This window comes from Schistocerca americana, chromosome 2 (genome assembly GCF_021461395.2).
Source record: "Schistocerca americana isolate TAMUIC-IGC-003095 chromosome 2, iqSchAmer2.1, whole genome shotgun sequence".
Lineage (NCBI taxonomy): Eukaryota > Metazoa > Arthropoda > Insecta > Orthoptera > Acrididae > Schistocerca > Schistocerca americana.
The window spans coordinates 366,851,272-366,863,089 of NC_060120.1; the positions used below are offsets into that span (position 1 = coordinate 366,851,272).

The 11,818-nt window shown below is 41.3% G+C and overlaps 1 protein-coding gene across 1 annotated transcript; it reads right to left on the reverse strand.

Annotated features, from left to right (window-relative positions):
• Positions 1 to 1,161: 1,161 nt before the first annotated feature.
• On the reverse strand, positions 1,162 to 3,363 carry LOC124593765 (cuticle protein 18.6-like). The gene is made up of 2 exons (XM_047132114.1): positions 3,336 to 3,363; positions 1,162 to 1,862 (listed from the first exon to the last, which is right to left on the reverse strand). The coding sequence occupies exons 1-2, from the start codon at positions 3,345 to 3,347 to the stop codon at positions 1,251 to 1,253; spliced, it is 624 nt and encodes a 207-aa protein (XP_046988070.1). The 5' UTR covers positions 3,348 to 3,363; the 3' UTR covers positions 1,162 to 1,250.
• Between the last annotated feature and the right edge of the window lie 8,455 nt (positions 3,364 to 11,818).

An 11,818-nucleotide genomic window follows, 5' to 3' on the forward strand; every position in this document is an offset into this window, starting at 1 on the left:
AGAGCTGTGAGCACTAGGTCATCAGAAGGGATGTGTTTCACTGTAGCGAAAAGATGAAGAAGTGCATGTAACTTTAAAATATCCATTTTAGAGCCTATGTTTGGTGAACATATTTTTTTGTTTTGTTTTGGTCGATACTACCTCCTCCCAAAATGTGGAAAGCAAAGAGCTTGTAGTAGAAGGGCTGTGGTTCACAGTATCAAGGGTGACCAAGTGCTCATAACTTTTAAAATGTGCATTTTAGAGCCCACGTTTATTGGACCTTTTTTTTGTTTTCATGTACGTTATCTGTCCCCAAACTTTCAAAACGTCGTTCTAAAACACTCTCTATAACACAATGAATGGAGGTTTACCTTCGTCTCAACAAACACGATACACAGTATCATTGTATCGATATATATTAATCGACTTACTACAAGTTTTATCTCGCTTAAGAACAAACGTAATTTATCTGACGAGCACGAAACTATAAAGAGCGCGATTTCTTTCACCTAAAATTTTTATTCTGCTCTTTTTCAAACAGTTGCTTATTATCAGTATAAATTTTAGATGACAAGCACCACTGACAATTTCATGTACGTGTTGTGTTGTTACATTGTTATGGAGTATGAATATAATTCATATCTTCTTATATATGTGGTGTCTGTTCTTTCGGACGTGTCGGAAAGAACAGATTCCACATGTATATAATTAAGGCGAGGACAGCCAATAATCTCCTCAGTGCAGATGCCCACTACATTCGAGCTCATACGTGAATTGCCGAAATGCCGCGAGTAATGAGGATAGTGGGCAAGGGGCGCTACTTTCGTAGTGTGTGAATAAGTTGAGAATTTAGGTCTGACGGGAGCCCTGCTAGGGTAGTCCGTGCACTGCGATAAGCACTGTGCCCGACTGGCTCAATGGTCAGAGCATCTCCCTAGTAAACAGGAGATCCGGATCGAATCCCGGACCGGTACGAATTTTCAACTTTCCCCATTGATTTAAATCAATTTCCATTCGCAGCCGATGTCTTTAATTACTTTGTGGCCTTCGTATCTTCAATTTTGTTGTAAATTATAATTCGAAAGGCAAGGATCAAATATATGTATACATTGAGAATTTGTGTATCTGAGAAGGTAGGAAGGAAAAAGGGATACTAAAAGCTATAAAAAACAAAACTGATTAGTTATTAATGTGTATGTATTGAAGTGCAGTTATGACTACATACATTTGTACAAAATGACAGCGAAGGAACATAATCATATCAGGAATCAACCGTGGTAGGCACCACCATAGGCCAGAGCAGGGGCATACGCAGCCCTAGCGAGGGGGGCGGCGTAGGCAGCCCTGGCGATGGGAGCGGCGTAAGCCCTGGCGGGGGCGGCGACGGCAACGGGGGCGTGGGCGACGGCCACGGGGGCGGCGGCGGCGGGGTGGGCGCCGGCCTCCTTGTGCACGACGGCGTTGAAGCCGTTGACGGGGTCGGCAGTGTAGTCGACGGTGCGGATGGAGCCGTCGGGTTCGGCCAGGCTGTAGCTGCCCTGGACGACGTCTCCGCTGCGGCTCTCGTGCTGGGTCTTGGAGTCACCTGTGAGGGCGTCCTGCACGTTGTACGCAAAGCTGTACTCGGGGTGCGGGTCGTACTCGGCAGCGACGGCGGCGGGGGCGGCAGCGACAGCTGGGGCGTAGGCCCTGGCGACAGGGGCGGCGTAGGCCCTAGCGACGGGGGCGGCGTAACGAGCGATGGGGGCGGCGTAGGCGGGGGCGGCGTAGGCGGGGGCGGCGTAGGCTCGGGCAGCGAGAGGTGCACCGGGGGCGTAGACTGCGGGGGCGCCCAGGTAGCCGGCGTGTGCTGCCGCCACCACCACGGCGAAGATAATGAGCTGCACAAACAAAGTGATCATAGTAATTTTTTGTCTATACCCACCAATATGTCATTTGTGTCGTATCCAGCAAAATTGTAGAGGCTGAACTTGTACAGTTCGAAATTGTGTTATGTAAATCGTTTGCAGTAGGACGAAGATTAGATTTTACTGTCACTACAGCATCAAGATCGCTATAGGCACGGTAGGAGAAATACTGGGAAGGAAATTTACGATACACTTCCAGCATTCGCCCAAAATCATTTAAGAAAATTATGAAAAATTTAAATGAGTTTGTCTGAAAAGGGATTTGAACCTCACTCCCTTAAATTCCGAGTCCTTTATATTTTACAGTACCTTCTTTTTATAATAATCTTAATCATTTTGGCAATTCTATTTCGGTGGTACAGAACGAAAAGATATAGGCATACTGGAATAAAAGTGTGATAACAAGAACAACTCGACGAAAAATCTGAGAGGGCAACAAACAAAATGATCAACAACAAAAAAAAAATCACTCCTGTTTAATATGTAAGCAAAGTCTTTGTCACAAATTTGTGGACAGGTTACTTGCAAGTTTTCAAACCCTGTCTCACTTTTTTTTTGTAGCTGTGTTGCAGTATCAGCTGTGGGAACCGAGTAAAATGCATTCCTTATGGCACAAAGCAAATAAGATTTACAAGTGAGCTACCTGTTAATTACTGTTACCTTTTGCGTATGTATGAACGTAAATTACGTGCATCTAAGTCAGAAGAGTGGCAATACAGACGCTTGTTTCATGTGCTGCATTTACACGCATAATATACTGACTAAAGTGTAATGTAGTTTTGGCTTGTTCAAGAATGTGATAATACCCGTATAAGACTAGCTCTTTCACAGAAACTGAACAAAAGGAGTTAAACACAACCTTGAATTTTTGTCGCTTCTTCATTCTAACCCACTCTGTCATTCTTGAACGGGATTAAACCGAGTGGAAAGGTTTTTAGGATTCGTTACAAATAATTCTTCAAGCTGTTTATTTTAAAACAAATGCGGAGTGCAACGTATCTTGCAGTAAGTGACGCGTTCGGTATGAAGCTTCACGGGTCGATTGCAATCATTTTACTGTTCTGCGAACACCGTTATGTTCTGAAGTTGTGATCTTGCACATGATGCAGTTGCAGCATTCTTACGTTACTATCTTTAACACCAACTGCAAAGACTCCGAATTTCATTAAGGAGAAAAGCTTTGTTTTCTTGATTCAGCCTGACAAACCTATGTTCTACCTAGCCTGTTATTCAAGGGAAAGTTACGTGTCTCCTACGTATTGTGGTGCGTGCATTAAATATAAACTGAGAACTTATAGACATGTCGCAGCACGACAGACGGGACAGAGACGCGGACCGTCCGCGGGCAGCTCCTGAGTCAGTCATTGAGATTCTAGCGGTGGCTGTCTTTTGGTTAGTCAGTTCCCGCAGTGGAGGAACGCGAGAGAAAGCTGGGCGTGGTCTCACCTTGCTGGCCATGCTGCTGTGTTGTGTCGCTCGCTGTCTCTGTCCTGTCACTGCGCCCGCTGGCGCTTATATAGCCCCACCTTGTCCCACGCTGTCCCGTGATTGGTCGTCAAAGGTTTCAGCCGTTCACCGAACAAAACCCGGGGTGCCCCTTTGCACTTTTCGCCCGAATACTTTCAATAACAGACCTATGTCTCTGGGTGGCACAGTTCTCAAAGCAAGGCGCGGAACTTTCGCCAGTGATTGAGCGATGATTGATGAAATATATACTCCTTACATTTTTAACAATATGTTAATTTTCAGAATGAATTTTCGCTCTGCAGCAGAGTGTGTGTTGATATGAAACTCCCTGCAAGATTAAAACTGAATGATGGACTGGAAATCGAACCCTTCCTTGACTTTTGTGGGTTAGTGTTCTACCTGCTGAGCTACCCAATCATGACTCGGCATCCATCCTCACAGTTTTACTTCCTCCACTAGCTCAAATATTTTTTAATCTGCCGGGAAGCTTAAAATTTTTATTGTTATAAAGTGAAAATAAAATTTCTTCAGCTTTGGAGATGTCCTCAGAGTCAACGTTCATTGTTTGCCAATTGTACGCCTAAAACCACTAAAAATGTTACTGGTTGTACCTAGCCGTCACGAGGAAGACACTAAACTGTTCTATACCACCAACCCAGTAATGGAAAGCCTTCACTTGAGAACGGGGATATGGTTTGAAACTAGTTGTGTAAATAAACAAAATTTAAATAAAATTCACGGGAAGTTCATGTACATTATCAATACATAGTGCCTATTATCAGCATGTATCTTCAACAAAATTCTTCATACCTGTTTTTTCCTAGGGCTGCGTAATAGAAGATACACCGTCCTTCCAAAAAGTTCCGAGACTGACTTTATTCCTGGCGTGTAAGCAACGTTAGCGCAGTAGCTACGGTGGAGCTTGAACTGACAACTGTAAACAACAGATGTGCATTCGACCAAACAGCCTTGAGCAGGTAGTGTTCAGTAGTGAACGTGCGGCCGTACAGTATTAACGTTGTTGCGTGTCAAATCATGAAGGAGCAATACCTCTATATCAATCGTTCAAGTCGTTCTGTAGAAGGTTTTGAAGAAGAGAAAAGTGTGTGCAAAGTACGAGTATGTCCCGCACACCCGAACAACTGCCATGATTTAACTGAAATGCAACATCTGGACAATTCTGTGCTGGAAAATATCATCATGCGTGACGAGACTCGGTGTTATCAAAACGAACCTACCACAAAACGACAGAGTGAATAAACGATAAAGGATGACAGCCAAAAACAGTTGCAGGATAAAAATTTATTAATATTCTTGACCAAGGTTTCGGTACATATAAATATACCTTCATCAGAAGTAAAAAATCTAAAATTACATCATACAATGGAGATTAATAAAACAATTGTGCCAAAGGCGTCGTCACTAATTAAGACATCTTAGTGACGACGCCTTTGGCACAATTGTTTTATTAATCTCCATTGCATGATGTAATTTTAAATTTTTTACTTCTGATGAAGGTATATTTATATGTACCGAAACCTTGGTCAAGAATTTTAATAAATTTTTGTCCTGCAACTGTTTTTGGCTGTCATCCTTTATCGTGAAGAATTTCAACAGTTGCTGTTGGAGCCATGTTTAAAATATTGAGAGTGAAGAAACTCACGTGACACAAATGACAATCAAACCAATGTGACGCCCGAATTGAATAATATCAGAACCAAAGAAAGAATGATTTTTCTGACAGATTCACATGGTAGTATCAACGTTCTATCAATTGTACTCAAGCGAGGGGGCGGGGAATGGGTGGGGGAGGGGGGGATGGACGGGGGGGAGAGGCTGGCAGGACTATGTAGATCACCTGAAGCGCTAAAACCACCTTCACACTTTTCTCTGTTTTTTATTGATCATCTAGAAACTCGTTGGACTGGCGTCTGGAAAAGACTGAAATTCTTAACCTAGCAGTCCTGCTAGGTTAAGAATTCCAGTCTTCCAGTATACTGGTATTTATATTGTCTCACAGCTGTTTCTATTCGTCGGTAGTTTTAATGTAGAACATTTCCAATGTGCAACTGAGAAATGTTAAGGACACATTTCCATTGAGGGAATCTCAAATATATGCCATACATGTTATAATAGTTTTATTTTTCTTTTCGTTATTGCTAGCCAGGGAGCACACGCCATTCTCAGTTCCACACTCATTTACTGTTTGCTTTTACTGCATTATTTCTTCATCTTTACCGAGCGAGGTGGCGCAGTGGTTAGCACACTGGACTCGCATTCGGGAGGACGACGGTTCAGTCCCGCCTCCAGCCATCCTGATTTAGGTTTTCCGTGATTTCCCTAAATCGTTTCAGGCAAATGCCGGGATGGTTCCTTTGAAAGGGCACGGCCGATTTCCTTCCCCATCCTTCCCTAACCCGAGCTTGCGCTCCGTCTCTAATGACCTCGTTGTCGACGGGGCATTAAAACAACACTAACCTAACCTTTTTTCATCTTTGACAGTGTTCTTTGTTTAGATGCTTCACAACTATTCTCTCACAACTTCGACATTGTAGTCCTTTCAGTTATAAGACTTCCCCTCTAAAAACATTTTTTCTGACGCATTTCTTCTTTCTCATGTTGTGTATTTCTTTCATAACCTCTCGAATCTAGCTTCGTGTTAATTTCTTGTCCCAGAGCTTCTTCGAAACTGGTTTGTTTGAATATTGTCGTTCACCCAGTATAAATGACCAACAAGTACGTCTTCTTTTGCTAATAGTTTCTACTATTTTTATCTATGTTACTTACTACTTAATTTCCAGTTTTGTTATTTGGCAAAATATCCCTCACACTTTTTAAAACCAATCTGGTCTGTCCATACACAGTTAAGTGCGACGAATTGCTTGTTTATAGGTTTGATAGTTTCACTATCGTGTTGTAATGCATTTTTTTTAATTTCTCGATATTCACTTTTTATTGTAAATATGTTTAGTTTTTCTGTCTCCTCTTTCTGCTTTGTACATCATTTCATATGCAGCATTTTCTTGACTTACTTTAAAATATTTTGTTACCTCTGTGATGATTCTTACGCCTGCCTTAATTTCTACCTGCTTGACTTACAGTACCCAGAGTAAAGTCATCCACAAAAATTAAGCACAGTTTACTTCAATATAGTGTTCGTTTACCCTAGATTTATCGGTGGTACTTGCTGTTGTTTTAAAATTTCTAATTCACGGCCAAGAGACAATAATTGTTATTGTAGTGTTTACAATACAGTAATATTAATATTACTTTCGGTTGGAAATAAACACCACTAGGATAAAATAAATTTAAGTACTCCTAGTATGAGTGATATTAACAAACAGCTAAATCTTAAAACTGGCGTAAATACGAAGGATACATCCAAAAAGTTGATGATTTAGAAAGAATGTCGAATGTTATATGCGTAGATTGATTAACTAATTAACATACATGCAGTCGAATTGTGGACGTAAGTTGTTTAAGGCACAGTCTGACGAAACGGAGGGATAGGTTGGTCGGTCACATCCAGAGGCATCAAGAAATAGTTAATTTGATAATGAAGGGTGTGCTGCATTATGGACACGATGTAATTTCGCCTTTACTCACTTTCGGCATCTAAGCGTATAGGGTGTGGAAACAAGGTTTCTGTATGTAAAAATGTGTGTATTTTATATTATGTATGTTTGTTGTAACGATGTTCTACATATACGTTTCGTTAAAGACCAAAGGGGGATTAACGCACAAAGTAGCAGCGAGGTAGCCACTGGTCGTCGCAGAAACCAGAGATGTAACGACACTGTGGAGTAGCTCACCGCCGCTCGAGCTGGTCTGAGCGATGATAATAATGAAATCATTGTCAACCGTAGAGATGGCGTTACTTGTTTGTTCCCACTGTCGGTTTGTACTTGGGAAGGGTGGGCAGTCCACGTGTGAGATTCGTAGGAGTCAGTTAGAAAAAAGCCGACATGTCATAGTTCGTACTGGCTGAGGTCTGATTTGTGGTCTGGTGGGTACAGACTTTTTGATAAGCATACTAACGGGTTCGGTAAGTCGAATGTTGTGAAAAGACTACCGTTTACTGGATTGGCTGCGAGATTTTTTCTCCCAAAACTGATTTATGACTGACTTTATTCGAGTAGATGCCTCTGCTAGTATTCGCTCCTAACAATTGTTTAGTACTCGGAAGGGAGAGTATAGTATATTATTGATTAAGAGTATTTTGTGGGTGAAAGTACCGATTAAAGGTTTACGTGGAAGGAACTGAAGTAGACAAGTCGTCGTTTGGTGATAACTTATTGTATCGGAAGCTATCCGAATTTGGTCCGTGTCGTCCTGCTAGTTGGCTGAAAGCACTCCAAGAGGTAATTGGAATGGGTGGTTTTGTGGTGCCTCGAGCGAGGTATTGGGTCGAGCGCATATTGTTAGATGTATAGCGGCTAGAAGATTACCACTGGAATTACTTGGCTTGATAATATTGACTTTGCACACGATAATTGGAGTTGGCCCTGTCCTTGACCGTTGTTTAAAGTAAAACCCAGTAAAGAGGAACCATCGAACGAGAAGCACGTAGCAAAACTGAGACCTGACTGACTATGAAAGACGAGTGGCCAAATTTCATCTTAGAAACTGCAGTGGGTCGCGTATCGCCAACACATGAAGAAGAAGAGTTTATTGAATCGCATAATTTTCGAGGACCAAAGAGGCCCTGTCACATAGGATTTTTGTTTTGTTTTCGTGTTTCATTACCGTTAGTGGGGGGGATAACTAGTTTTGTTGTTGGCACTCACACTCGAGCTATGTTTCACTGTATTGAAATATCTAAAGCCCAGATAAATAAAGCTACATGCATTCCAAAAGAGTAAACTAAAATAAAAAAATTGCGTCAGTTGTTCATTCCAGTAGATAATATTTGTGGTCACTGATAGAAATATTTTGATACTACGTACTAGGTAAACTTAATTTTACTAAATAGAAAATACCTTTACATATTTATCTGTTTCCTAGAAGAGTTAAAGCCATCCTTGTTGACGAGTTATTTCCACTACAGTTGAGGAAAACCTATAGGGGAAGAAAGTAGCTTGATTTAGGTAATGAAAAGTAAAGAGTATTCATACCTTTGGTTGGTAACAGTAGGTTGGTCGTATAATTTGCTATTAACATAATTAAAGCAGGTAAAGAAAGATAATTGCGTAATTAATGACTGAATGAAAAGAAAAATTGTTAAAGAAAAAGAACTGAAATCACTCTTAATTGGGAAACGAGGTTTCCTTAGAAAGCAAGTATTTGTTGATATGATTCTTTACCGTAGTTTCTGAAAGTGATCGCAGATAATGAGAGGTTGCATTAGCACCACGGTACATTACATCCAGCTAAAAATTTCACAGGTATTCCGAATTAAGGAGAGACATTTTCACAATAAAAGAAAATATTTCCATACGACAGTAGTGACACAGAACAGGGGAACAGTGTTTCTTATTTCAGCATTAAGAGAAACACAATCCGCATCAAATGAAAGTGCCAATATTCTGAAGCAGTTGAGTATTATTTCAGACTAAAAGCTCAACGATATAATTTAATGCTGCGATTAAATTTATCACTTTAAACAAAAGAGAGCAATGTTCACATTCTTCCATAGCAAAATTTTTAGAAGTTTTTGCTCATAAGTATATGTTCACCTATAAGGTTTTTGCCTCTTCATATTAGTCTGAGCTGAGCCGATTTGTTAATTATTCCTTAGTTTCGAGTAGGACTTCTGATAACTGAGATGACAGAAGTCTTTTACACCTGCGTTGCGTATTGTAAAGTATACACATAAAAAAGTCTTGCATCAACTCGGTTCCGAGAGTTCCAGAACCTGTACAGAAAATTGGAATAAAGATCAACATAAATATCATTTCCGCCGTTTTTCAAATGGTGTCAAATGGCTCTGAGCACTATGGGACATAACATCTGAAATCATCAGTCCCCTAGACGTAGAACTACTTAAATCTAACAAATCTAAGGACATCACACACATCCATGCCCGAGGCAGGTTTCGAACCTGCGACCGTAGCAGTCGCGCGGTTCCGGACTGAAGCACCTCGAACCGCTCGGCCACAGCGGCCAGCGTTTACATCTTAAGGCGTGTTTAGTGACATCTCTGAATAGTCAAAGGGACTGTGTCTTGGAGTAAACTATGATTACAAAGTTTACTAATGGTTAGAATCGTTGCAGAAATCTTCGATTACTTGTTAAGGACTTGGCACATCTCGAAACTTCAGAGTAGGACATCACTATGGTATCATACTAAAAAAAAGTAAAAAGCAAAATGGAGAAAAGAGCCTTTCACGGGGATTAGAGAAAAAAGTGGCTTATAGACAGTTCAGAATGTCTGCTTTCTTTTGCGAATACCATGCCTGTGAGTCCTTTTCCTCGGATATACATAAAAATTAATATTTTACATCAGCAACCTATTTATTGATGTAGTAAATTTTCTTGAGGTGTTGCAGCTTAATTTTCAACACTTAAGTGGCTTATTTCTTTCCAGTTTTTATGTGTTGTTCGTTCTGCCCCTTTGGTTTCTGTTGCAGGCCCAGCCAGATAGCGTTTCAAATCCAAGGGATGTTTCCTACGTTTAATTACATTTAATTCCAGTTGGTTCAAATGGCTCTGAGCACTATGGGACTTAACATCTTAGGTCATCAGTCCCCTAGAACTTAGAACTACTTAAACCTAACTAACCTCAGGACATCACACACATCCATGCCCGAGGCAGGATTCGAACCTGCGACCGTAGCAGTCCCGCCGTTCCGGACTGCAGCGCCTAAAACCGCAAGACCACCACGGCCGGCTAATTCTAGTTCTAATGTCTCTCCTTTCGTGAATAATATCCTCATTTGAGTATTCGCCAAATATGGAATATGTTTGAAAGCAACCTTACCTCTGAATGCTAGTTCTTATTTTTCACTGAAGCTACATTTCCTCTTTGAATTTTTAACACATAACAAACTGGCTTAGCAGCATGTAAATCTCGTTTTCTTCACTGTTGTCCTCTTTCCTACATTACATTTCGTCGTAATGTTTTTCTCGTTCACATTATCGGTACATTCCCTCACTTTCGGGACGCCTTGGCGTCTTTTACTATCTAGGATACAATTTCTACCGTCGCGAATACTACATCTGCATCTACATCTACACGATTACTCTGCAATTCACATTTAAGTGCTGGGCAGAGGGTTCATCGAACCACAATCATACTATCTCTCTACCATTCCACTCCCGAACAGCGCGCGGAAAAACGAACACCTAAACCTTTCTGTTCGAGCTCTGATTTCTCTTATTTTGTTTTGATGATCATTCTTACCTACGTAAGTTGGGCTCAACAAAATATTTTCGCATTCGGAAGAGAAAGTTGGTGACTGAAATTTCGTAAATAGATCTCGCCGCGCCGAAAAACGTCTTTGCTTTAATGACTTCCATCCCAAGTCGCGTATCATATCTGCCCTATTACGTGATAATACAAAACGAGCTGCCCTTTTTTGCACCCTTTCGATGTCCTCCGTCAATCCCACCTGGTAAGGATTCCATACCGCGCAGCAATATTCTAACAGAGGACGAACGAGTGTAGTGTAAGCTGTCTCTTTAGTGGACTTGTTGCATCTTCTAAGCGCCCTGCCAATGAAACGCAACCTTTGGCTCGACTTCCCCAGAATATTATCTATGTGGTCTTTCCAACTGAAGTTGTTCGTAATTTTAACACCCAGGTACTTAGTTGAATTGACAGCCTTGACAATTGTACTATTTATCGAGTAATCGAGTTCCAAGGGATTTCTTTTGGAACTCATGTGGATCATCTCACACTTTTCGTTATTTAGCGTCAACTGCCACATGCCACATCATACAGCAATCTTTTCTAAATCGCTTTGCATATGACACTGGTCTTCGGATGACCTTACTAGACGGTAAATTACAGCATCATCTGCGAACAATCTTAGAGAACTGCTCAGATTGTCACCCAGGTCATTTATATAGATCAGGAACAGCAGAGGTCCCAGGACGCTTCCCTGGGGAACACCTGATATCACTTCAGTTTTACTCGACGTTTTTCCTTCTATTACTACGAACTGCGACGTTCCTGACAGGAAATCATGAATCCAGTCGCACAACTGAGACGATACCCCATAGACCCGCAGCTTGATTAGAAGTCGCTTGTGAGGAACGGTGTCAGAAGCTTCCCGGAAATCTAGAAATACGGAGTCAGCTTGAGATCCCCTGTCGATAGCGGCCATTACTTCGTGCGAAGGAAGAGCTAGCTGCGTTACACAAGAACGATGTTTTCTGAAACCATGCTGATTACGTATCAATAGATCGTTTCCTTCGAGGTGATTCATAATGTTTGAATTCAGTGTGTGCTCCAAACCCCTACTGCAAACCGACGTCAATGATAGAGGTCTGTAGTTCGATGGATTACTCCTACTACCCTT